Below are 27,697 nucleotides of genomic sequence, written 5' to 3' on the forward strand. Positions count from 1 at the left end.
CCACAGAGTAAGTTTATACATGGAATTAAAAAGGAACAGTTTAAGGTGTATAATGAAGTTTGATATAGACCCCCTCCCCCTTTTCTCCCCAATTGTATCCAGCTAATTACCCCACTCTTCTGAGCTGTCCCGGTCACTGCTCCATCCCCTCTGCCAAGCCGGGGAAGGCTGCGGACTACCACATGCCTCCTCCGATACATGTGGAGTCGCCAGCCGCTTCTTTTAATCTGACAGTGAGGAGTTTCACCAGGGGGACATAGTGTGTGGGAGGATCACGCTGTTCCCCCCAGTTCCCCCTCCCCCCTGAACAGGCGTCCCAACCGACCAGAGGAGGTGCTAGTGCATCTCGGACACATACCCACATCTGGGTTCCCACTCGCAGACACGGCCACTTGTGTCTGTAGAGACGCCTGACTAAGCCAGAGGTAACACGGGGATTCGATCCGGCAGTCGCCACGTTGGTATGCAGCGGAATAGACCGCCATGCTACCCGGACACCCCTAAAACAATGTTTGACCCCCCCCTTTTTTTCCCCCAATTGGACCTGGACAATTACCCCACTCTTCAGAGCCATTCCAGTTCCTGCTCCAGCCCCTCTGCTGAGCCGAGGAGGGCTGCAGACTACCACATGCTTCCTCCCACACATGTGGAGTTGCCAGCTGCTTCTTTTCACCTAACAGTGAGGCATTTCGCCAGGGGGATGTAGCACATGAGAGGATCACGCTATTCCCCCGAGTCCCCCCTCCCCCCCAAACAGGCACCCCGACCGACCAGAGGAGGCACCAGTGCAGCGACCAGGACATATACCCACATCCGGCTTCCCACCCGCCGACACAGCCAATTGCGTCTGTAGGGAAGCCCGACCAAGCCGGTGGTAACACGGGGGATTCAAACCGGCAACCCCCGTGTTGGGAAGCAACAGTAGACCGCCATGCCATCCGGACGCCCCAACAATATTTGATATTTGAAAGTTTGAATTGAGACTCCTACTATTGAAATTCATTATTGATATTACTCCATCCATTTTCACATTCCTGTTAAACTTTTCTTCCATGTAGTATTCACAATTACTATGCGTGTTGTAGAAATTCTCAGGATCGAGATCCTCACCCATATCTTCTATTTTATGCTCTGTGTATTTAAAAGTTTTCAGTTCCAGTTTTTCATATTCCATGTTGGTTGCTGATCATTATCTCCAAATGGAGATAAATGACAAATGTCAAAGCTTGTCATGAATTGTTTTAATGTAAGTCATGCTCTATGCTCTTTGTTTCCTTACTTTGGTTGCTGTTCACCCACGGGTTGTTATCACTAGTACTTGTCCAATTCTGCAATTTCTGTGATGACCAGCACTTTTGCCTGCTCTCGTGATCCATTCTGTTTTACTGTTTCTTGTCCATGTCAATTGGATCTTACTCTGTTTTCTCAGGAAGCATGCCTGTCTGGCAGTGTCTGCATTTTTCTTTGTCAGGTGTTCATTTACATACATGTTGTTTCCCTCAATACAATGTCCACCAAGTAAACCATCTGTGTAATATGGTGGACATTAAGTTAGGTGTGTGTGTGTGTGTGTGTGTATGTATGTGTTTTTGTTTGACCAACCCAGGTGAAGGAGACCAAGAGAGCCATCAGATTAAGGAGATTGAGGAAAGGGGAGGATAAAATCCTGGTGGAGCAAAAGAAGCGTGACGAGGAGGAGAAAAAACATCGAGAGGAGGAGAAGAGAATGGAGGAGGAAGAGAGGCTGAAGGAAGCAGAGAAGAAGAAGGAGGAGGTGGCAGCAGCACTAGCAGCAGCCAAGGACAAGGTAGGCAACCAACAGATGCTTATATCTCTCTCTCACGTGCTCTGAGGATGGACTGAAGGTCTCTTGAAGTTCTTTTGTGTTGAAGGGCATATATCCCAGCATTCCTTGAAAGGAAATGGGTTAGCATCTGCAACTTTACAAAGATGGAGTCTAAAATGTAGATAAAATCACTTGGAAGGCCAAGTCAATTTTATTTGTAAAACCCATTATCACAAATTACAAATTTGCCTCAGTGGGCTTTAGGTAAAGTAAATCTTTCTATCTCTTCTATCATTAATCTTGTTTTTTATGTTGATGATTTCCTTCAGTTAAATCATATGTCTTGCTGTTGTTGCAGTGGACTCCACTGGGCTTCACCAAGCCTGATCCTGATACATCTGATGACATCAGCAAGGAGAGGTTTGATGGGACAGTCCTCAGAGCCATTTCAAAAACTCCTCACAGAGAGATCAAGAAGGAGGTAAAGGTATGAGGAGGTGCTGCGGTGGAGTAAGTGCTCTGTAAGTGACCCTGGTGACCTTTTGTCTCTGGCTTCATTTTCCTACCTGAAGCTAAAATAAAAAATAACATACTCAGATAGCACTGCTTCCACATTGTAGCATACAGACCAAGGGAAACCCTTTGGGTGAATTGGGAACCGAATTGTCTGGAGATATTCTCTTATTGGGAACCATTTATCAATTTGATAAGTCAGACTGCGTTAGTAAGGCTGCAACATCGACCAGTCAGAGACAAGAAAAGGTCAGGTGACCTGCCCCAGGCAAAATAAAATTCAAACCAATTTCAGATATCTGCTGTCCTTTTTAAAATATTAGTACAAATTCTTGACCTCTGACCTCTTTATAAATTGTATAGTCAGTTAAACCATAATACACATTCTGAAATGACAGTGGATAATCTTGATAAAATGAGTAAATGGTTACTATCTCGGTTGGAAAAAGGAGTCGTAGGTAACAGTGGTTGTAGGAATGTCTGTTATCGCTTCCGTTTTCACTTCATCTGTCAGATCCATCAAAGAATTTCCCTCTTTGTCACTAAAGGAAAAATCACTACCAACTCCCTTCATATACTATGAAGGTCAGTTTAACAACCAGTAAAGCTTGGCATGACGTGGTCTGTCTTTGTGTTGTTCCAGGTTAAGGTTGACGGGGAAATAGAGGATGAAGGTGAGGGAGTGGTGGAGAAGGATGGAGGAGAAAAGAAGTGGGAAGGGAAACAAGAAGAGGAGGAGAAGTTGGTAGATGAGCAGAAGGACCAGCAGTGTGAAGGGGGTTCGGTGCGGGGTCTTTTGGTGATGACCGTGGCTGGAGAACAGAAACAACTTCCATTCAGACCAGAGGACCTCCTGACCACTGCCACCATGCTGGACGGAGACAAGGTGAGTCACACTCTCCCTCAACATACTGCTGAATTATGTATGAATAATCATGAATAATCTGTTGCCATCCTAGGAAAAAAGAATATGCTGCTGGGCAGACTGTTGACATTAACTCATTCTTCTTTGACGGTTCATTTCAGGATGCATTGTGCTGATTACTATTAAGTGCCACACCAGAGTGATGCCGCCATTGCAATTACAAATTACGGTATTCCATTGAGTGAGAATGCTTCAACCAGCAACCTCAAAACAGGGTGTAGTGTAATCCTAGGAGGCAATAACGCCCACCAACGTATGTCCACTGAAAGTGCTTTTTTTTTTTGCCATTGACAGGCTCATTGTTATTTTAAGTGTCTGACAATATTATGAAAAGGACCCTTACAGAGATAGACCTCTTTCTTTACGTTTCGCTTCTCCTGGTGTCTATCGTGTCATGCATTTTACCACTGCTAATATTTGCGTGCGGGGGCTTGGATTCGGATGTTTACAAAAGAAGTTATGCCGAATCTTATCAGAGCTGAGTGATCATTGATTTTGTGGTAGCATAGCCTGAGACATGGAGGAACTGCTAGCAATAATTTATTTCCAAAGTCACAGCTGAATATTTAGCTGATTTCAACATTGTGGATGAGGCATTTGAATTCGATGGCCACCTGTATTTATTTGAGCCAGATTATATGGATGAAGAACTCCTAGAAATTGGAGGGGATGAGGAAAGAGAGAGGGCGAGAAAGCAATAGGCAGAGGTGGGTGAACCAGCTTCTTTGGATGGCATTAGTCATCGACCAAAACCAGCGATCAGTTGTATATGCATGCCATGTGTTCATATTGCCGATTTCATAAACCGATCACCGTCATTACACATCAGTATGTGATCCCAGAAAGTTTAATCAGTTCATCTGGACACAAAGTGTAGTGGGAGAAAAGTTTCATCACTCACCTAAGTTACTTTTTGGATGTTATATAACTGTGCTGTTTATAAGGTTGGGGGTGAGAAGATGGTGACGTGAACTCATGTTTGCAGCGGCTTCACCCAGTACCGACTATGCAGTGTCTTTGTCCATGTCTACGTCTGCGTCTAAGTTTGTGTAATCGTGTGACGTTTTTATTTTGATCTTAGATTATTTTATTTTTTTCATTTGATGGCTGGGAGAGCTGTTGTTGGATTGGCGGAGAGAGCTTGGTCTGCTGCGTCCTGTAGACGGCCCTGCTCGGAGCTGTGCCTGAAAGGAAACACCAAAGCGGTCTGGCGGCGGCCTTGCCTAGCGTCGACTGCAGTGTTTTTGTCTGCATCTGCGTTTGTGTTGTTGTGTGGAGTGCGGGGGAGGTGTGTAGAAGGTGTCTGGCAGGGAGAGCTGGCGCTGGATCAGCTGGGGGAGCCTGGTCTGCTGTGTCCGGTGGGCTCAAGGACCACGGCCTTGCCTGGAGCTGTGCCTGAAGAGGAAACACTGAGGTTGGTCTGACAGGATGCGGAAGCGGGGCAGGTTAAGCTAACTGCTAGCCCATGCAGACCGGCAGTTCCGACAGTCATCCAGGCTGGCTTTCCTTCTCTAGACAGTGGACTGTTACACTGAACGTACTGTGTTGTTAACTGTTTGTGTGTTTTGTTTTTTTGTTTTGTTTTTTTGTTGCTTTATTCTCTCTGTTTTTGTATGTTTTTGGTGGTGTCGTTTTTTGAAATTTTTATGTTTTTATGTTTTGTGTTGCACTGCTGTGGGCTGGGTAAAACGAAATTTTGTTTCTTTTGTGTACTCGAAGTACATGATTGAAATGACAATAAATTGTTCTTGATTATTGATTCTTGATAGCCAGCCCTGACCAAGTCACTTAGATGAGTGATGAAACATTTCTCCCACTAAACTTTGTGTCCAGATGAACTGATTCAACTTGCAGGGATCACATACTGATGTGTAATGACAGTGATTGGTTTATGAAACCGGCGATTGGTTATGAAACCGGCATATGAATACATGCAAATACATATGAAACCAGCAATCGCAGATTACATATGAAACCAGTGACTGATCACCAGTTTCGGTCGATAACTACTGCCAGCCAAAGGAGCTGGTTCACCCTCCTTTGCCTGTTGCCTCTGTCTCTGTCTCTCTCTCTGTCTCTCGCTCTCTCTCTCTCCATATACTCTGGCTCAAATAAATACTGGCGGCCATCAAATTCAAAGGCGTCATCCACATTGTTGAAATCCGCTAAATATTCAGCCATGACTTTGGAAATAAATTGTCGCTAACCATTCCTCTATGTCTCAGACTATGCTACATAAATGAATGGTCAGCTCTGATAAGATTCAGTGTGACTTCTTATTTTGTAAACTTCTGAAACCACGCCCCCCGCGCGTAAATAGTAGCAGTAGTAAAAGAGATTACAACAGAGACCAGAAGAAGTGAAACAGAAAGAAAAAGGTCTAGCTCAGTAAGGCTCCTTTCCATAATGTTGTCAGATTCTTATAATAACAATCTGAGCCTGTCAGTGGCAAAAACAAGCATCTTAGTGGATGTACTTTAATGGGCGCAAATTGCCCCCAACGATTATTCTGCAGCCCGTTTCGCAGCTGCCGGCTGAAGCGTTCTCACTCAATACTGGACTGATTCCAAACATCTTTGTCCCTATTAGTCATTTAAACCCTAAATGATGGGAAAATAGGGCCATGGTTTAACAATACAATAATTACCGTTTTCTATGCAGTCTGTGAGTGCAGTGTTTTGCCATGCAGACATAGAGAGGCGGCACACAATTTGAGAACGGCGACGCCTTTGAATTCTCTGTGCAGGAATAACTCTGGTCATTGGTCATGCCTATAGCAATTTATTTTTAAATCTGTTTGTGGCAGAGTTGTTGCCACTGGAGGGTTCTGAATGGACGGAGGACACTTCCTGCAGCTTGTTCCCTGTTTCTCAGAGGTCACCACAGTGGATTTTTGCCCTCCATAACTTTGTCTGATGTATCCTTCTCCTGCAGTCCAACCCTCCTCATGTCCTCCTCTATCTGGTCTCTCCATCTTTTCCTTGGTCTTCCTCTTTTTCCTTTGCCAGGTATTTTCAGGTCCAATACCTTCTTTCCTATGTAGTCTGTGTCTCCTCTCTGTACATGTCCAAACCGTCTCAATCTTGTCTCTCTCAACTTCTCATCCAGTCATCTGATCTTGAACGTAGCTCTCACTTCTTCATTTCTCTTTCTGTCTTTTCTAGTCACTCCCAAGGATCAACACAGCATGTTCTTACTGTACTTACATTACTGCTACTTGTAATGTAGATTCTAGCCTCTCTGTTGTTGTCACTGTTTCCATACCATAGAACATGGTAGGCCTAACCATTGATTTGTATACTTTGCCCTTTATCCTCAACGGCATTCTTTTGTCACAAAGTACTTCAGCTACCTTTCTCCATGAATTCCACCCAGATTGTGTCCTTTTCTTGACTTCCTTCTTACCACCGCCTTCTGTCATTATTGTCGATCCTAAGTACTTGAATTTGTTAACTTCTGAGACATCTTCTCCTCCTAAAGTCAATCCTGGACTTTCTACTTGCTTATTTATACACAGGTACTCCGTATTTGTTCTGCTGATCTTTAGTCCTCTAATCTCTAGCGCATCTCTCCAATCTTCAAGATCTCTCTCCAACCTTTCCTTGTCCTCATTTTCTAGCACGAGGTCATCAGCAAACATGCTCCATGTTGGCTCTTTCTTAAGATATTCTGTGAGGCTGTCCATCAGTATCACAAACAGGAAAGGACTCAACACCAATCCTTGATGCAGTCCCACCTCCACCTCAAACTCGCTTGTTGTTCCCACTGCACATTGAACTATGGTCCAGTCTCTGTACATGTCCTGAATCATGCTAATGTAATTTTCTGCCAATCCCTTGAGTTTCAGGCAATACCCTGTCAGGCGATGGCCATGGGCATAAGTCTGAATACTGGGAATGCAACCAGCGCTTTACTTGTGCCCCCGTCCATAGGGTTAGTGGTTGTGTCAGGAAGGGCATTCGACATAAAATTCTGCCAAATCATTATGCGGATTGACAAGATCAGGACGGAGGACACTGTTTAGGTGGAAACATAGGCTTTTTATTTGACAATGTCTCTGTCAGTTTCTCTCACTCGCATGGGCCAGTGCTGAAGCTGCTCCCTTGCTCTTTTCTTTCAGAGCGTGTGGCTCCCTTTTCTCCGACTTTCTCCAGCCCTGTCTTTCACCTGTGTCCTCGTGTGTGTCAGTCCAGGACCCAGCTCCACTGTGGTATATAAGCACAGTTTGTTAATTCGTCACACCTGAGACTGATCACTAAATAGCCTTCCTATTGTGTCTGCTTTCCCGTGAACCCTTGACTTCCTCGCCACGTCAGTCCTGGGTGGGAAGGGTGAGGTGGTCCTTCACTAAGGCAACAGCTTTTGCCAGGCTGTCAGGACAGTGGCACTGGACCGAGTTGGCGGTCGCAGGTGGGAGGCAGGCAATGAACTGTTCCAGTGCCACTTGGTGGAGGAGATTGTCGATGTCCTTGGGTTCCGTCTCACAGCGTCAAGCAGCTGCTGTGCCAGAATGAAGGGAACCCGTGTTCTCCAGGGCGAGCATCCTGAACCGATGGCAATGTTCCTTTGGCTTGAGCCCCACCCGGTCCTGGATTGCTCTCACCTGATGGCATAGTAGTCCTGCTGGGAGGATCCCAGTAGGCTGCACGCTGTGGCGTGCGCCTCCCCAGTGAGCAGGGGGAGTGCATGCACAGCCCATTCTTCCTCCGACCACCAATACACGGATGGTATCTTCTCAAATACATTGAAGAATCCATCTGGGGCCGATGGTTTGGTGGGGTGGCCAGATCATGCCCTTGGGCAGCTGAAGGGGGAGCGAGGCAGCTCCCTCTGGAGAGCCTGGTCTTTGGTCTGCTAAGCAGCCATTCCCTGCAGGGCTTGGGTCTTGTCTTGGAGGGCCTGCAGTTATTGGTGCTACATCATGGTGTGGCTCTCCTGAAGGCTGACGATCTGGTGTAGGGTTCACTCTACCGGAGACTCTGTTGGCTGAGGCTTACTTCCTTCCATCCCCGAATCACCCATACAGGCCGCCACTGTGGCAAAGCTGGTATCACTGGAGGGTTCTGAATGGAAGGAGGACACTGTTTAGGTAGTAACACAGGCTTTTTATTTGAGAGTGTCTCTCAGTTTCTCTCACTTGCAAGGGCCGCTGCGCTCAGGTGCTGGAGCCACTCCCTTGCTCTTTTCTTTCAAAGTCTGTGGCTCCCTTTTCTCCGTCCTTCTCCAGCCCTGTGTTTCGCTTGTGTCCTTGTGTGTCAGTCAAGGACCCAGCTTCAATGTGGTATATAAGCACAGTTTGTTAATTCGGCACACCTGAGGCTAATCACTAAAAAGCCTGCCTATGGGATCTGCTCTCCCATGAACCACGCTCCCTCTTTCCGCTTCCAGTCAACGCTAAACCACACCCTACTACCACACTGTTACTTAAACATGTTATATCATATCAGGATATAAATGTGTCAGATTATGCCCAACATGCATTATCAAAGTTCAACACCTTTTTTTGCATCAGTAACCTGCATCGGTAAAGATTGGACATTATAAATCTGTCACAATATCTTACACAATCTTTCTGTTTTTCCTGCATTTTGGCTGTTTGGATCTGCTCACTCTATAGATTAAAAATAAGTTGAGGGCAAACATGCCCATGAAGAACCAAGTGCAACTCTCTGTCCATATGAAAGTGTGCATTATTGTAATCATCCAATAAAGGCTTGTGACGTATCTGTCATTCAGACTTTCATCAGACACTGAATCACAATGTACAGACATGGCAAACAAAAGGGGTAACATTGACAGATGATGAGGGGAAATCCCTCATTTTCAGAAGATCCTACAATTAATTTTTCATGATGTCCTGAGTTTGGGACTGGCAGTGTTCACACCACAACCAAACCGCACCTCAGTTCATTAGGAAGTGGACCGAGACCCTCCTTTTCAGCCTTTTCTCGCAGTCTCAGTGCAGTTGTCAGAGTTCGAATGACATCGTTTGCACCCTCACAAATGAATTAGACTAAATGGGCAAATGCACCAGAGCACATTTAAACCGCACCAAACATGTTAGCTGTGAACACAGCCTAAGTGTCGTATTTTGAATGATGTGTGATTCACAATGACCTAAAAAATCTGCTCCATGGGGTTACATGAGAGTCGCATTGGCAGATATCGGATTCCTATCTGGTTTATTTCCACATGTAAATATGGTCAAAACCAGTTCTGGAAATGTCTGATTCCCTGTGCTTTTTCCTGGTAATATAATCATAATACATATCTGATGTGTGCCACATGTGAGCAAAATATCAGAATTAGGTCACTTGTACCAGGCAGTGTAAATGTAGCCTATAATCACCACTGCCCTGCTGGCTCCCCATCACCAGTTAACACCAACTACACAAACCATATCCTACTGCTCTAGGGGGGCAGGAGAGTGAATTAATTACTTTTTAGAGCTTTTCAGCAGGGCAGTGTAGCTGATGTAGTTGTTAAGGAGAGCGGTTTTTAATTAGAGGATGTTGGTTCAAGCGTCTTATGATGTGTCCTCCAGCCTGGCTCTGATTAAACCTGGGTAATCGATATCGTGATACTAGACTAGATATCATCTGAGATTTTAGTTGCTATAATTTTGTGGTATAACTTAAAGCTGCTGTAGGTGATTTTCTATAGGTCAAAATTTCTTGGTAAGTTCACAGTTTGCAACAGTTGTGAAATCATAATGATAGTTGTGTTATTATAGAGCGACATATTTAACATTTTGGAGCAAAAATGGTTAGTTTACATGCAACAATAATGTTTCATTTTCTTTATGCCCCGGGTATTTGAAATATTTTCTTGTTTAATTTTGCTATATTTCATTCAGTTCGTATTCCTTAACGTCATGTCTTTGTACCATTTCACCTCATAAATAAAAAAAAATTACATGATAAAAATTTATTCATCTGCATAGTGTTCTTTATGGTTACTTAAGGTTAAAATAATCTTTTGTCATCTATTTTAAAAAAGCTCATAAAATGTTATTCCTGATTTTTTCTTGTACATTGAAACAGGGCGGCATGGTGGCGCAGTGGTTAGCGCGGTTGCCTCACAGCAAGAAGATCGTGGGTTCGAGCCCCGGGGTAGTCCAACCTTGGGGGTCGTCCCGGTTCGTCCTCTGTGTGGAGTTTGCATGTTCTTCCCGTGTCTGCGTAGGTTTCCTCCAGGGGCTCCAGTTTCCTCCCACAGTCCAAAGACATGTAGGTCAGGTGAATCGGCCATACTAAATTGTCCCTAGGTATGAATGTGTGTGTGTGGGTGTGTGTGTGCTGGCCCTGTGTGATGGTCTAGCAGCCTGTCCAGGGTGTCTCCCCACCTGCTGCCCAATGACTGCTGGGATAGGCTCCAGCACCCCTGCGACCCTGAGAGCAGGATAAGCGGTTTGGATGATGGATGGGTGGATGGATATTGAAACAGCATATTATTGTCTAGACAGGATAAAATATTGTGATATGAATTTTAGTTCATGTTACCAGCATTTAGCTCTGATTCATGAACATGACCCTTTTCTTCCCTGTGGAGGGCAGAAAGAAACAAAAGGATAATCCAATCCCAATTGGGGGTCAGTAGTCATATTACATTATTTTATATTCACACATGACCAGGTAATATTGTCAGTTAATGTCCCATCTGCAACACTATAGGCTGTACAGCGGTCAGTCATGAAGCTCAAAGCTGCTGTCACCTAGCAATAGGGCAGCGTGATTGCAGAGTCCCTGCCTTTCTTCCTCTTGAGGAGCTCTAGGCTGGGTTCTGTTAGAGAGGTTTTAATAATAATAATAATCATTACATTTATATAGCGCTTTTCAGGACAACCAAAGTGCTTCACAGTTAGAGGACTTTTAGTGCAGATATTACTTCTCATGGTTCAAACTTAACACTAGTTAAAACAATACTTTTGACAATATGGCTATTTGTTGAAGACACATTTCATAATGGATAAATTCATGATGCTTGTTTCATTTATTCAGACTCTGCTTGTCAAAACCAATTTAGACAAAGCTAACTACCTGAAGAGGAGTGGAGTTGGAACACCCTTGAAAAGATTTCAACATTTTGAAAGTTTTTGAAAGCTATAAAAGCAGTTGACACCTTAGAATAGAAATCAAGAAATCTAGATAGCAACAGTGCTGATATGTTTTGTCAGTAGCTAGCCAGGGGGTTCTTTACGTTCAGTCTTACTTTGATCTTTGAGAAATTCCTGCCCTTCCATCAGTAACCTGATCTGTTCCTGAATGCCAAAGGTACGGTTTAACATCGCCACTCGCCCAGAGACTAAAGAGGAGCGCGCCACTTACATCGAAATCCTCCCCGACTCATTTGAAGAATCCACAGAGCAACGCAGACAGGTAAGCTAACATTACAGAAAATTCTAGTCTGTTTTAATGAACATATACTACAGAATATTCTAGTTTGCACTTAGTAACATCACAGATACATGAAGAGGAGTTTGGGCAGCAGATTGTCCTGGTGGTTGCAGTTTTGATTGCAGTCATTTGTAGATACAGATTCAGTGCTGCAACTTGCTGCTGAATCAAAGCTTTACTCAAATAAGCCAAAATGGAAATGATAAGCAACCATCAGAATTGTGAAATACTAGAGAGGAAACCCTGCACTGTGTTTGTGTTGTCCTAAGAAAGAGGGTTGTGTCCTAAGTGATTTTCTCCCTTCCAGGGCATTGTGATTGAGTTCTCTGAAGACTCGGGGCTCATCAAATGTTCTCAGAATCCACAGCTTTACTTCCGCCTGTCAGAAGTTATAGAGAGGAAGAAACTTCAGCTGAATGAGAAGGTGGAGTTCAGCGTTGTCCCCGTGAGTCAGTCCTCCTTTTTCTCCACTTGTTCATATTACAGCTATACTGTCACTGGTTTCCTTTTGAAGGCTTTTATATGACACTTGATTAGCCCCCAACACAATTCAGCAGTTCAATTACTTAAGCTTTTTAGTGAGAAACATAAGGAAGTTTACTTTGAAGGAAAAATTACAACACCATATTTCCTTTGGCCAGTTGTAGTGTTTCAACATAAACTTAAAATATAGACATTTGATTGTTTTCAGTAATGTAACAGTACCTGTTTGTATTGGGGTGGTCATGGAATTAAAAGTTTGGCGTTTTCACTATCTTCGTTTTTTGTGGATAGCATCATAAATGTGGACCTACATTTCTCCTTAGCATGAGACAGCTGAAGGGGGTCACCAGGCCATCAGGATTAAGCGGTTCACTGAGAGCGTCTTCTTCCCTGTCCGCAAATTGGCGGGTGTAGCGCCAACCAAAGGAAAGGTGAGGAGGCCTAACAATTGATCAGGTCCTGTTTAGACTTTGGAAAACCTTGGGTGGTCAAGTCTTCTTTTTATTTAGAAAAACACAAAACAGTTGGCTGAGGCCAGGGGATACTTCTACAAACCAGCTGTAGCATCTCTCTATATAGATAAAGGTCTGAACAACTGCTGTCCCCCAGGTTTATGTCCCCTCTCTGCCTGACTGTTAGCTTCATGATGTTTTGCTGATGTTCACGCTGCCGTAACGTCATGATTTTGCTGAATGTAGTGATGAGCTGACATATTTGATATGTATGATCCCTAAGTTGTTGTTTGGTTAATTTAGTCTCTCTTTTTTTGTCTCCTGTAGATGACCATCAAGCTATCAAAAGAACCAAAGGATACTGAGGACTCTGGGTAAATGTTTTATTGTTCAACATTTATTCATGTTTTCCTGAGGCTGACTGAAGTCATTTGCACCATATTAAACCACAGTATAGTAAAGCTATATGATTATACAATGATTTTATCATGTTTTATATGGTGTCATTTGCATGTTCAGCAGAACTTTTAAATCGAACTCACCCATAGACATTTTGGTTTCTTCAAAATTAATGTAAGTCTTCTTAAATGTTTTGTGAAACAATGCTGTTCCTTTATCCTAGAAGAAACGAGCCTGTGAATCTTTTTTCACGTCTCTGATTTTAGAAAAGTCAAACCAGAGACCGAAAAACTCAAGGCAGTAGTGAAAATCCTGAGAGCTCAGGACAGCAAGACCACCGCCAACCGAAAGGACCGCAGCAGCAGTCGCCGTAGATACGCTGAAAGCAGGAGTAGGAGCAGGAGTAGGAGTAGAGAGAAGAGTAGAAACAGGAGTCAGGTTAAAGACCAGTTTGGTCGTTACATTGATAGGAAGCGCAGCTCCAGCTGTGAACGTCATAGCAGTCGGCACCGGAGGAGCAGGAGCCTGGAGAAGTCCCGCAGGAGGAGCCACAGTCGGAGCCGTAGTCATAGCCGGAGTAGGAGCAGGAGCAGAGAGAGGAGCAAGGACAAAGCAAGCGGAAAAAGTAACAAAAGCAGCAGGGAGCCCAGACGAGGAGGCACCGTTGATGACGAGCTGGCCAGAAAGAAACGTGAGCTAGAGGAACTGAATGAGATGATCGCTTACAAGAAGTCTCTGGTAGACCTAGAACCCCGAGGACTGGATCCAGGACAGAGGACCTGCATTGATTATGACCATGGCAGGATCGCCGTTCCATTGACCGAGTACAAACCGGTCCACTCCATTCGGAAGAGACGACCTGACAGTTCTGATTATCGCTACGGTCCCTCTCCTCACGAGTATGACCCATACAGCAGTCCGTACCATGACCGGCTTTACACTGGCCGTTATGGCGACCGCCCCTATGGCAGTCGTCACTATGTAGAACGTTTATACAGTGACCGTCCCTATGATGACCGCCTCTGTAGTGACCGTCCCTATGGCAGCCAACCTTACGCAGATCGCTATGATGTTTATGATGACCCCTATGATGAACGGTACCCTGACACAATGTACAGTGAAAGAGGCTATGATTCTCCATATGATCCGCCTCCCACCAAGCTGAGTCGGCCTTCGGAACCCCATGCAACCCACAGTCCCTCCCCATCTCCTCAGGCCAGCCCAGCCTCTGTCTCCACCTCCTCCACACACCAGCCTCCTTCAACAACTCTATCTCCTATCACTTCCCTTACTGATGCTCAGTCTGTCCAGCAGCAGCCTGCATTCAGTCAGGTTCCTTTCAGACCCCCCTCTCCCAAAGAACCTCCTCCCAGAAGCCCCTCCCCTATACCAAACAAACCCCAGATCCAGCCCGCCCCTCGCCAGTCATCTCCAAGTCAGAAACCAGCACTGAGCCGCTTCTTGGACCTTCTCAACAAAGGGGCGGCTCCTACTGTGACGTTTCCGGCTGAAAAGGAAATGCTTTGTGAACAAGTGGAGAAGAGTTACAAATTACCTGATGATGATGATGACCTGCTGCCTCATGAGAGAGCGATCCAAGATGGGAGTGGCTTCTCTCGGATTTTGGGTTTGGCTGCAGAACAGCCCAACAGTGCACTGCCAGAAGAGGAGAATAAAAAATTAGACCCCAAGAGGTCATCAGTGGAGAGAACCAATGAGGAAAGCATGAGTAAGTCAGAACCCTACAACAAGATCCAGAGCCTCCTCCGCACCATCGGTCTGAAGTTGACAACAGGAGACGTTTCCAAGCTGGCCAGCCGAGCTCAGGAGAAATTGTACAGCAGCAAGGAGCAGTCTGCATCAGCAGAGTGCGAGCTCAAACACTTTTCATCCAAAGGGGAACAGTGGAGAAGCAGCCGAAGTGCCTCCTCAGAGTCTGACAGCATCCGTTCTCCTACCCTGGACCAGCAGGAGCATGAGGCGCTGAGGACGGCTAAACAGGGTCTTACCCAGGCCACGGGCACACCTGAATACCTACCCCCCACCCCTCTAGCTGCACTGTATCAACAACAATTGACCAGCGCCTCCCAGTCACCCCCACTTTATAGCTGGCCATGTGCAGTCAAGAGCTCACCAGCAGACAGTATAGACTTTCCATCGACTTCGACAATTTGTCAACCAGCCCAAAGGTATGGACCCCCTCCCGGGCCTCCTCCTGGACCTCCCCCACGCCGCCCACCTGGATACCCCCCTTTTGCTCTACCCACCAGTCAGACTAGCACAGCCCTTCCTTTTATAGGCCTGCCTCCAGCAGCAGTACCACCTGGCTCCTCCCATGCCTCATTTCCTTCCTCAAGTACCCTGGGAATACCAGTTCCTTCTGCACCCCAAGCAGTTCCCCTGGCGCTCACCACTTCAAGCCCTTCTTCTGAGGACCCCCAGCAGTCAGTCATCACCACCACTGTGGCCAGGTGTCTAAAGGTCATTGAAACGGTGAAATCTCTGGCTGCACATCCAACAGCCAAACCTGTCAAATCAGTCCAGTTTAGTTTACCAGTAGAGTCTCCATCAGCCTCCAGTGTAAAGAGCTCTGCAGAGATGGATGATGATGTCAAGGCCAAGCAGAAGGAAAAGGTATGAAGAGACCTAAAATTATTGCCAAGTTTTAGCTTGATTCTAATTACCACCAGCCAAACGCTGGTGAATATGAAAGTTACGAACCTAAACATGTACATGAAATCAGAATTCCTTTTTGATGCTGTCTACCACTGGCATACATAAAACAATAGATAATCCATGAATATCTCAAACATGAATTTTTTTGAAAGCTCATACTTCACAGAAACTTTGAAAAACACAATCAACTCATGTTTTGCTTACTTTAAACAAAGTACTCACTGTGTGTGTCAGTTGGAACAGTATAACCAGAGGATTCTGGAGAAGAGAGATCAGCAGTTTAAGGAGATTCAGAGTCGCAGGAAGAAAGGAGAAAAAATGGACAACCCTGTGATGTCACCAGGTATCAAACACACGCTGGGTTCATAGAGTCTGTAGCACACAGCCAGGTGGAGAGTTTTGGTCACCAGTGAGTTATTTTATAAAAAAAAGACAGTGCTCAGAAATTATGAAATAATGTGTTTTTATGTCACAGATTCGTATTTGGATTAGTTAAATTTGACCAACCAGTTATAATCCCTTTTCCAGACAGTTGGCCTGGTTTCTACTTTAGTGCCACGTGGGTCCTGCTGGCTTGCAGTTTCTTGCTTTGTTTAATTAATTTATTTATTTATTATTTGATGTTCTTCTGAAAAGTAACAATGTAAAATATAGCACCAAATTGGTTTTGCTTACTATTAATTGATGCAATTGACGACAAAAATTTTATGAGCCCCTTAAAACCCTGTAGAAGAAATGAGGCTTAAAGGTGCAAACAGACTCTACTTGACTTAACAAGGGTTTGGTTCATTTCCAATGGGAGTTGGGCCATGAAGGAAATTTTGCAAAGAGAAGTGGCGAGCAAAGCTCAGTCTTGTGAATTTGCATCACTGGTGCATGACACATGAACACACCGGGCAGCGGTGAGTTTCACCAGAGTTGAAATCAGTTTAATATTTGTAAAATCTTCAATCCAGCCAGTCAGCAGAGATTAAGTTGATCAACCAATGTGATTTGTTGAAAACAAATGTTTGTTGGAGGAGAACTGCTTGTGACTGTCTCTGATTTCTCGAAATTTTTGACCTCACGAAAAACTCACATCAGGACTTAAATACAATACAAATACAAACAACTTTATGAATTCCGCTAGGGGCAATTTGTTTGGAGCAGCTTGATGTACACAAAACACAGTAACATGCAACCAAACAGATAACACAAATAATTAGGGGGCGCTGCTGAGCTAGCAGTGGAGTAGGACGTGTTTAGTTTGAGCTCTCGCCGAACATCTGTTTTATTCAAAATTGATAAGTGCTTTCCATTATAAAACATTCTGAAATCTAACCCAAAAGTATTTCGAAAGTCAGATGACAGTGTGCATCTAGGTCGATGGTGACAGATCTGCGCAAATATAAAAATACAGTGGACCATCCAGAACCAGGCCCGATGCCACCTCGAATTTAAGCTCCACCGGCACCCCGGTGCAAACGGCCCCAACTCCACCAGAAAGCCCAAACATGGACGCTGAAGCCCTTAAATCGGAGCGCCTTCTCTCACTAAAAGCGGACATCTCGGCAGTGATAAATTCTGAACTGAAAAATTTATTTGCCGAAGACTTTAATTCTCTTAAAAGTGAGCTTCAAGCAGTAAAATTGGAAATAATGAATAATGCGGCAGTAATCTGTTCTGAGATCGACCAAATGAAAGCTACAAACAAAGAGGTGGAAGGTGGGCTATCAACGTGGTCAGATGAGGCGGCAGCTCTGCAGACGACGGTAACTGATTTGAAAGTGGAGGTGGTAGGGCTTAAAGCAGAGTTGGGCAAACTACGGCCCGCGGGGCACATGCGGCCCCTTGGGCTGTTTAATCCGGCCCATCTGTCATTTAAATTAATACTATAATTAATTTAAATGACTGGTATTCGCTATTTTTTTCCTGCAATATATTAACGGTTGGTTCTATTAGATGGCGCGCTGCAAATACAACCGGCCTTTTCTGATGGTTGATGCTAGATCCAACAGGTGTAGGCACGGAAGTAGCCATGATTGGCTGTTGCGTCGGCCAGTAGACAGTGCGGAACCTCGAAGCACATTGACTTGAAACAAACGATGTGCACTGAAACATTTAGCTAGCTAGCTTACAACTGACCTTAACATCACCCGATCGTACTGTAATGATAGCTAATGTTAACACTTTCTAACAATGGAAATTCAAAAAGAGTTTAAACCCTAACCAACAACTAATCACGTCTACTTCCATGCCTACACCCCGTTGGATCTAGCATCAACCTTTTCTAATGTAGAGGCCAAGAGTCACTCATCTCTTCACCTGACCTGACCTTCACTTTTGCCTCTTTCATTGAGCAGCAGAGCATGTACCAATCGCCTACTTTCACAAAATGAATGGACTAAAGAAGCGAAAAGTTGACAGCAAGGGCCGTGTTTTTAAGAAAGAGTGGACGGCAAACAAATTTTTTTCACTGAAGTCTGATCAAAGGCCATATGTCTGATTTGTCAAGAAAACGTTGCGGTATTCAAGGAATACAAGCCGACACTTTTCCACCAAGCATGCTAACTACGCTAGCATTTTTTCATCCCAAGAAAGGGCGAGTACAGCTTCGAGGTCAGCAGCCAATTTACAGGCTCAGCAAAATATTTTTACCCAACAGTCTACAATTCAGAAGTCCAGCACAAAGGCAAGTTATCTACTGGCATATAAATTAGCGAAAGCAAGCAAGCCTTTCTCTGAAGGAGAGTTTTTGAAGGAATGTATGGTGGAGACAACAAGTCTTCTGTGTCCAGAGAGCAAAAGAAAATTTGAAAACGTAAGCGTATTGTGCAGAACAGTCACTCACTGTATAGAACTAATTGATGAAGACTTGGCTTGTGGGTTAATCAAGAAAGCAGAGTCCTTTAAGTTTTATTCATTAGCACTGGATGAAGGCAGTGACATAAAGAACACTGCACACCTCTTAATTTTTGTCAGAGGAATTAATGACAGTTTTGAAATCACGGAGGAGTTTTATCCATGGAGTCCATGAAAGGCACAACGAGAGGATCGGGTATGACAGGGTGTCTGGTTGCATTGAGAGGCTGAAGCTACCTTGGTATAAACTGGCAAATGTCACCACAGATGGTGCCAGATTTAAAAGGAAAAAAACATCGGACAGCTGAAAAGAATCCAGGATAAGGTGAAAGAAGAGGACCCTGAGTTGGAGGTAATTTTCCTACATTGTATTATCCACCTGGAAGCCCTGTGCAAGATTGTATTGCAGCTTGATCACATAGTGAAGCCAGCCATAAAACTTGTGCGAGGGGACTTAGTCATCACCAATTCATAAAATTCCTTAAAGAAACCGATGCTGACCATCATGACTTACTTTACGACTCCAATATCCGTTGGCTAAGTTTGGGGAAAGTGTGGCAGCTCAGAGGGGAGATTGGCTCGTTTTTGGATTCAATGGGGAAAGCCGGCGATTTTCCTGAGCCGAGCGACGCGGACTGGCTTTGCGATTTTGCGTTCGCTGTGGACATTTTGGCACACATGAACGAGCTGAGCATGAAGCTACAAGGAAAGGATGTATTTGTGCATGAACTGTATTTGAACGTGAAAGCTTTCAAAGCCAAGTTAACTTTGTTCTCAAAGCAAGTAATGAACAAATAATTTGCTCATTTCCCGACACTAGTGATGCTGGAAGAGGCGCCTCAGCATGCATAGAAATCCAGCAAATCACTGAATGACCTGCACGTAGAATTCTGTCGTCGATTCTCTGCTTTCGAAAAGATTGAGAAGTCACTGCAACTGGTGTCATGTCCCCTGTCACTCAACTATGAGACAGCACCACATGAACTACAGTTGGAGCTGATTGATCCCCAGTGCGACTCTGTCTTGAAGGAGAAGTTCAACTCCGTCAAACTGGATGAATTTTACGCCTCACTGAACGAGACCAAGTTTTCAAACATCCGACAGTTGGCACAGAAGATGATGGTGTTATTTGGCTCTACCTGTGTGTGTGAGCAAATGTTCAGTGTGATGAACATCAACAAAGCACGTCACAGAGCCCAGCTTACTGATGAACACTTGAGCTGTCCTGCAAATTGCCCCAACAAAATTCACACCGGACTTTGATGTGCTCGCAAAAAGGGCGACCAACAACACTATTCCCATTAAATCAAGCGCTCACAGTGAGTTTATTTTCATTACTTTTTGGGAAACAGATTTCACATTCATGTAATTTATGCTAGTTTTTTTCCCCTCATCAACTAGTATTAGTGGCCCATCTTTCAATTTCTAAAACCCAGTGTGGTCCTTGAGCCAAAAAGTTTGCCCACCCCAGCTTAGAGAGAATGTGAAGACATGGAGGGAAGAATGAGGAGAAATCTCAAAGCTGCTGAAAGAAGCACTACAGCTGGATAAAGAAATGCTTGGAAACTGCTCACATAGAAGCCAGGCTCCAAGAGGACCAGATGGGAAACCACGCGCTATCGTAGCTCAACTACACTACTGTCAAGATTGTGTTGAGACGCTGAGCCATGCGTGCGCTTGAGCTCCACTTCAATTCAGTGGGGAGGCGATTGCTATTTTTCCGGACAACACTGCAAGCGTCGCCAAGGCCAGGGCTGCGTTCACGGACGTTAGGAAGCTGCTCTGTAGCCATCAAGGCGTCCGGTATGGCGTACTGTTTCCAGCCCATCTCCGCATCACGTATAAAGCAGAAGAGAAGCAATTCACAGACGCAGATAAAGCGATGTGCTACATTAGGAAGTACATCATCCCTACAACAGAGGTTGGAGTGTGAGAGACTGACCTTTTTATTGCTTATATGTTGTTCCAATTTAAAGCTTGCCCCAAGGCGGAAATAATCTGTTTATATTCATAAGATGTGGGGAGGTGATGGTAGCTTGACTAGGAGACCTTTTTCTCAATTCTGTTAATGTTCCTCTCTCCTTTATTTTGTCTCTTGACATATTGGTTATCCCCAATTATGGGCTTATAATGTTTTGTTCCACTTTAAGGTCAACTTTAAAGGGGCGATGTTTGTTTAAACTTATCACTTTTTTGCCAATGCTACTACCACTTTTACTATAGTTTATGTAGTTTTTTTAGGGAGCATCGGCCTGACAATGAAGGGTGGAGTGTGATTGTGAGACAGCTTTATGTTTTTATACACCATCTCAATCTAAAACCTACTCCAATGGGGCAATAACTTATTTTTATATTCACAAGGGGTGGGGAGCTGAAATTGGTTGGTTTGACCGAGAGACTGTTTTCTAATGCTGTTAAGGCTTCCTTTCCTTTCCCTTTAATTAATTTTTATTAGTTGAAATATTATTAGTTACCCTGTCATGGGCTTTTGTTGCTGTGTTACATTTCAAGGCTAACTTATACGGGATAATATGTGCTTAAACATATTGTCACTTTTTTGTCATTATTATCAGTTATATCTTATTTTATTATACAGCAAAGTTTATGATAAATCATAATGTACTATATAAGTTGTTTTCATACAGGAAGCTCAGCTGGAGCTTGAGCGGTTTGCTCTATAGAGTTCCCCAATACAAACACTATATATGTGGCTTTGTTTTGGAGGGGTACTGTGTTCACCTTGTTTTCGTAGGTGTCGGGGGGGGGGGGGGGGTGTATACCAGACTTGTTCATGTATCGAACTCAATGTGCCAGACGTCTGCTTTACTTTTCACTTGCTGACTTGCTGTTATGTTGTTGCTTTTTATAGGTTTCAGATATTCAACCTTTCTCACTTAGCATGACTAATACCAACATTCCCAGAGCGTTGGATGGTTGCTCAGTCAACTTTGTACGTTGGAATGTTAAATCGCTTAACCATCCAGTGAAGCGTAAAAAGGTATTTACACATTTAAAATGGCTTAATACAGATATTGCATTCCTTCAGGAGACCCATCTACGCACAACAGACCATTTCTGACTGAGGGGGGGATGGGCAGGACAGATATATCGCTCCAATTTCCACTCAAAGACTAGAGGGGCAGCCATACTAATCGATAAAAATACAACATTTACGATGACAAATGTAGAGTCTGACCCCGCAGGGCGCTACGTTGTTGTGGTTGGGGAACTTTATGCGTTTCTGTTCATCTTGGCCAATATTTATGCACCCAACTGGGATAACCCTATGTTCTTCTCCAATCTTTTACTCGTTTACCAAACATGATATCACACCACCTTATTCTTGGTGGTGACGTGAATTGCATACTCTCCCCCGTCTTAGACCGCAGTTTACCCAAAAAGACCTCCCTGTCTGAATTAAAACGTTTGATTCAGCTTTTTCTTAAATCATACGGCATAGCAGATGTGTGGCAGTTTTGTAATCCCACTTCTGGAGTGTACTCTTATTTCTCCCCAGTTCATAAGACCTATTCACGCATAGATAATTTTTCGCTGGATTAAAGACTCATTCCCCTTGTAACCAGTTGTGATTACGGAGCTATAGTTATTTGACATCATGGTCCCTTAACTATGAAAATGCGTATCCCTAATACACAGTCCAGTTATCGCCCTGGGATACTCAATCCTCTGCTTCTGTCAGAGGAAGCCTTCACTAATTTCATAGCATCCCAGATTACATTATTCCTTGATATTAATTAAATCCCTGGAATGTCTTCTTTAACTATATGTGAGTCGCTGAAGGCATATTTATGGGGCCAGGTCATCTCATATTGTGCGAATCAGAAAAAAATAAACACTGCACGCCTCAAAGAGCTGACGGATGAGATACTGGAGTTAGATAGGTTATATAGTCATCTTCCCTCTGCAGACACAATGAAAAAACGTATGTCATCAAAGGCCGAGTTTGATCTCCTGTCAACACGACAGGCTGAATACCTCATCTTTAAGTCGTGACATGGGTGCTATGAACATGGGGAAAAAGCTGGGCGGATACTCGCTCATCAGTTGCGACAAAGAACTGCCAATCAAGCCATTCCTGCAATTAATGATGAGAAAGGCACAAAAAACATGGATAGCCTAAAGATAAACTCCTGCTTTCAAACTTTTTATCAGTCATTATACACCTTCGACCCATCTGTAAGCCCTTCCACCCTGGAAGATTTTTTTTTAAGACCCTGTGTCTCCCTTCTATTTACCTTGGGATGGCTGCTGGGTTAGAGGAGGACGTCTCAGCTGCGGAGATAGCATTAGCAATCAGGTCTATGCAAAGTGGTAAATCTCCAGGACCAGACGGTCACCCAACAGACTTCTTCAAAAAATGATCAGACCAACTCTGCCCTTTATTACTGTCAGTCTTTGAAGAATCACTTTCACTAAAATCTCTTCCTCCAGCTATGCGCCAGGCAGTTAGCTCCTTAATCCTCAAGAAAGAGAAAAGCCCTCTTGAATGCAGCTCATTCCGCCCAATTTTCCTTCTAAACATCGATGCTAAAATCCTTGCTAAAGTTCTGGCGTGCCGCTTGGAGAGGGGTCTTCCTTCCATCTTATCACCTGCCCATATGGGTTTTATTAAGAATCGTTATTCTTTCTTTAACATTGGACGCCCTTTGAATGTCCTTCCTGGATTTGGCCATGAGTTCATATCATGGATTAGACTCTTACATACATCTCCGATGGCTGCCGTGCGCGCTAACTATAATCTGTCCACCTACTTTGAGCTCCAACGTGACATGAGACAGGGGTGTCCCTTGTCTCCGCTTCTATTTGCAGTTGCAATGGAACCACTTGCTCTAGCTCTGAGGCAATATACTGATATTAAGGGAATTCAGCGAGCAGGAATGGAGCATAAAGTTTTGCTTTACACGGACGATATCTTATTGTACATATCACGCCTTTCGAGCCACCCTAAGTTAATGGTCTTACTAACAGAATTTGGCAAAATATCTGGCTACAAAGTTAAGATTCAGAAAAGCGAGCTGATGCCTGTAGGCGCTGGGGCTGGTCGGATTCCTTTAGAATCACTTCCTTTTAAAATTAGCCCTAAGAAATTTAAGTATCTTGGGGAATGGGTCACACTTAACTATAAAGGTCTATATGCAGCTAACTATCAGCCTCTGTTATCTAATCTGAGGCAAGATATTGAGTGCTGGGACCCTTACCTCTCTCTGGGTGGAAGAATTAATATGGTAAAGATTAACATACTTCTTAAATTTCTGTATATATTACAGTGTCTTCCAACTTTTTTAGCAAAAACTTTCTTCTCCAAACTAAATATTCAGGTATCGACTTTCATTTGGAACAAAAAAGCACCCCGAATTAAAAGCGCTACTCTGCAGAGGCCCTGTACAATGGGAAGAATGGCGCTCCCAAACTTCATGTATTATTACTGGGCGGCCAACATAAGAGCATTGCTATACTGGATGAGGAAAGATGTCACTGTCCCCGGATGGACTAGAGGAGGCGTCTGTTGGGTTCACTTCTCTAGCAACCTTATTATGCTGTAAACTGCCAGTCACACAGTCTATTTCTAGCTTCACTTCTAATCTGGTAGTTGTACACTCAGTTAAAATCTGGAATCAGTTTAGAATATCCTTTTCCCTTAGAGGCTTATTGCAGGTGGCGCCAATTGTAAAAAAAAAACACGTTTGTCCCATCAGTAATGGATGACGCTTTTAATACTTGGTCCAGAAGGGGTATGGTCTCACTGTGTGATCTCTATACTGACTGCAATTTTGCCTCCTTCGAACAGTTAGTGCAGAAATGTGATATTCCCAGATCACACTTTTATAGGTACTTGCAGCTCCGGAAATTTGTAGCCTCAAACTTCAATTGCTTTCCATCATGCCCTCCCACGTGTCTGTTAGATACAAATTTTAAATGTAAACTGGTCAAAAAACAGGCTATAAGTATAATTTACGAGCTACTATACACGTACAATTTGATGCCTTTAGACCTCCTTTAAAATAAATAGGGAACAGATTTAGAAGAACCAATTTCAGAAAGAACTTGGCATAAAATAATACAGGGAATTTTCTCAATTCAAAATTGTACACTGTCTGCACTGGTCTAAAGTCAGACTTTCTAAGATCAAAGCCGACATATAGATCCCACATGTGATTGATGCAGGCAGGCTCCAGCCACTCTGCTGCACATATTTTGGACATATTCAAAGTTTTACACGTTCTGGCAAACCATCTTTGAGACCTTCTCTAAGATATTTGGAAAAGCAGAAAGCGCTGTCCCCAACAGTAGCACTGTCCCCCGCTGTTTGGTGTGGCCCCAGTGGACACCGCTCTTAGTAGATGAAAAATCAGCATATTGGCCTTCTGCTCTCTTTTGGCCAGGAGACTGATACTGTTTAAATGGAAAGACCTAATGCCACTGACATATAGTCATTGGATCAGGGAAGTCATGTACCATCTTAGATTGGAGAAGATTAGATATACTGTCAAGAGGGTCCATGAGGAAATTTCATACTATTTGGCAGCCTTTTTTAACCTTTGTTGAGGATATGGAAGCTGACAGCATGACAGTGTAACCCTTTTCCCTTGTTTTTAAATAATTTCATTTTACTTGTGTTATTTGTTTTCGTTTTATAGATGTGTGGCTATACAGAATGTTTATATGTGCATGTCTGGTATTTGGGGGGTGGGGAATCGGTTAAGTTTTTTTCTGTTCTGTTGGACTTGTTTGGACCGGTGATATAATGTGAAAATAAAAATAAAAGACCTTGATCAAATAAATAAATAAATACAGGGAGCTAAATGTGGAATAAAATCTATAAGATCTAATAGTAATTAATTACACTGATAGGCTAGTTAAACTTGGTAAACACAATAAAATGATCCGATTTAAAAAAAAAAAAAAAACAACCTTTGGAGTATTTAGTGGTGGAATTGCAGAAGGATTTAGAATAACGGTTAGTTTTACAAGCAGGTAAAATGTAACAACGCCCTGATGGCAACAGAGAAAGTTCTCTTGTAAGAAAATGTCCAGAAGAAGCCAAAATACTTGCTGCTTTCTAGAGGATTTGGTAGTTGCAAAAGGAATTCAGATCTCTTTGTTTGACTCCGGTGTTCTTTTTTACCATGAGGCTGTTAAACCAACGCATAAAAGGAAAAATTCAGGAGACTGTCAATAAAAGATTGATAAAAGCGACAGAGGATGATGGGAATGAAAGAAAGGGAATTTAGTTTGCAGAGAAGGTGAATTCTCTGTTGCCCCCACTTCGCAATAGCCTTAGTGTTCACATCAAGTTTAAGGTGTTCCTCGATAATAGCACCCAAATATTTGTATGATGTAACCATTTCCACACTTTCATTATGTGTAATGCACTCTTTGGCTGCATCTCTGTTACCTCCAAAATAAATATAAAAATATTGATTTTAAATATAAAACTTGTCACATGGGAGTCAGAGTATGTATACATCAGGTAAGCAATAACTCCTGTTTTCTGGATCTTAGGGCCATCATAGTCAAGAGCTAATCAAAGCACTTGAGGTTGAGACTAAAGTTGGCCTTGAACCAGTCAGGTTCATCTTTCAGATCTTTTGATGAATGATGAAATTCCACATTTCCCTTTGACACGAGAATGGGCTGATCTTACTTTTTTCTTCCTGCAGTACAGCTGGGCTTTGTCAAGAGCTCCTGTCTTTTGTTCAATGGCGGTATGTGTTGTTAGAATTGATTCTTTCAGCTTATTCTACCAATTTTTATAGGAAGCTGTTTTTTTAACGTTTTACTGTTTCTATGGTAACCTATCTCCCTGAATGTGATGGATTGATGATGATGGATTACATTTATATACCCCTTTATCTACACACCTAAAGTGCTTCACATTGAAGGGGGGAAACTCACCTCAACCACCACCAATGTGTAGCACCCACCTGGGTGATGCATGGCCATTTTGTGCCAGAACGCTCACCACACATCAGCTTGATGTGGAGAGGGAAGAATCATTGAGCGAATTACATGGGGGAGGGATGATTAGGTGGCCAGATGGAGAGAGCCAGGTTGGGAATATTTCCAGGACACTGGGGCGCTCCCTACTCTTTGCGATTGCGATAAGTGCCATGGGATTTTTATGACCACAGTGAGTCAGGACCTCACATTTCATGTTTGGAGATGCTGAGAAATTTAGTGACCCAACACATTGGAGTCGAAGCGGTTTACAATTGTCCGCATACCATCAGTTTCCAGCTGAAGGCCTCTGTTACACTTCACAGGAACACTTATGTTCAGATGTCCTCAGCCTAACGCAGTGTTTCATCACTGCTATCGAGGGACCAAGTGTACTGCTCCCCCTACTTTTCTCTGGTCCATCTTACTTGTGGTCCTGGTGCTGTACCGGTGTTTTTGTCCAGATAATCTATCCACTTTCACCCTACAAAGCTGAATAACGACTAGAGTCAACTGCCGGTGAATGTTGAACAACAGTGAAGAACACAATTCACCCAGATACAGTAATACCAGCTACAGCTGAGTCTTAATATCCTAGTTTGGCTTTGCTTGTCTGGTGTTTGAAGGCTAGTGATTTGATGTCATTCCTTTTTCTTTTCTTTTTTTTTAATTTTCCTCTTTTTCTCCCCAATTGTATCCGGCCAATTACCCCAATCTTCTGAACCATCCCAGTCACTGCTCCACCCCCTCCACTGAGCCGGGGAGGGCTGCAGACTACCACATGCCTCCTCCGATACATGTGGCGTCACCAGCCACTTCTTTTCATCTGACGGTGAGGAGTTTCGCCAAGGGGATGTAGCGCGTGGGAGGAACACACTATTCCCCCCAGTTCCCCCTCCCCCCTGAACAGGCGCCCCGACTGACGAGATGAGGCGCTAGTGCAGTTACCAGGACGCATACCCACATCCGGCTTCCCACCTGCAGACACAGCCAATTGTGTCTGTAGGGACGCCCGACCAAGCTGGAGTTAACACGAGGATTCGAACCGGTGATCCCTGTGTTGGTAGGCACCAGAGTAGACCGCTACGCTACTCAGACACCCGATGTCATTCCTTTTTAAAGTTAGAGCACCTGTCCAGGATCCAAACTGTAAGAGAATGATCAACTTGTATAAAAAGGTATTTGCTTTCCACCTGGAGCTAGCAGCAAGCAGTTCTTTGAGTAAAACTAGCTAGCCGTTCTTTGATTTTAAACTAGGTAGTCGCCA

General features: G+C 43.8%; 1 protein-coding gene across 2 annotated transcripts in view; it reads left to right on the forward strand.

Moving 5' to 3' along the window:
* Positions 1 to 27,697, forward strand: part of si:dkeyp-121d4.3 (uncharacterized) — a 66,892-nt gene that overhangs the window by 25,931 nt on the left and 13,264 nt on the right. For both annotated transcript variants that reach the window (XM_056292461.1, XM_056292460.1), the window contains exons 12-20: positions 1,607 to 1,807; positions 2,145 to 2,273; positions 2,943 to 3,185; positions 11,498 to 11,602; positions 11,928 to 12,065; positions 12,427 to 12,534; positions 12,883 to 12,929; positions 13,221 to 15,588; positions 15,865 to 15,973. In XM_056292461.1, coding sequence (XP_056148436.1) covers positions 1,607 to 1,807; positions 2,145 to 2,273; positions 2,943 to 3,185; positions 11,498 to 11,602; positions 11,928 to 12,065; positions 12,427 to 12,534; positions 12,883 to 12,929; positions 13,221 to 15,588; positions 15,865 to 15,973 — 3,448 coding nt within the window. The remainder of the gene's footprint in view (positions 1 to 1,606; positions 1,808 to 2,144; positions 2,274 to 2,942; positions 3,186 to 11,497; positions 11,603 to 11,927; positions 12,066 to 12,426; positions 12,535 to 12,882; positions 12,930 to 13,220; positions 15,589 to 15,864; positions 15,974 to 27,697) is intronic.

The sequence above is a fragment of the Lampris incognitus genome, chromosome 13 (genome assembly GCF_029633865.1).
Source record: "Lampris incognitus isolate fLamInc1 chromosome 13, fLamInc1.hap2, whole genome shotgun sequence".
Classification (NCBI taxonomy): domain Eukaryota; kingdom Metazoa; phylum Chordata; class Actinopteri; order Lampriformes; family Lampridae; genus Lampris; species Lampris incognitus.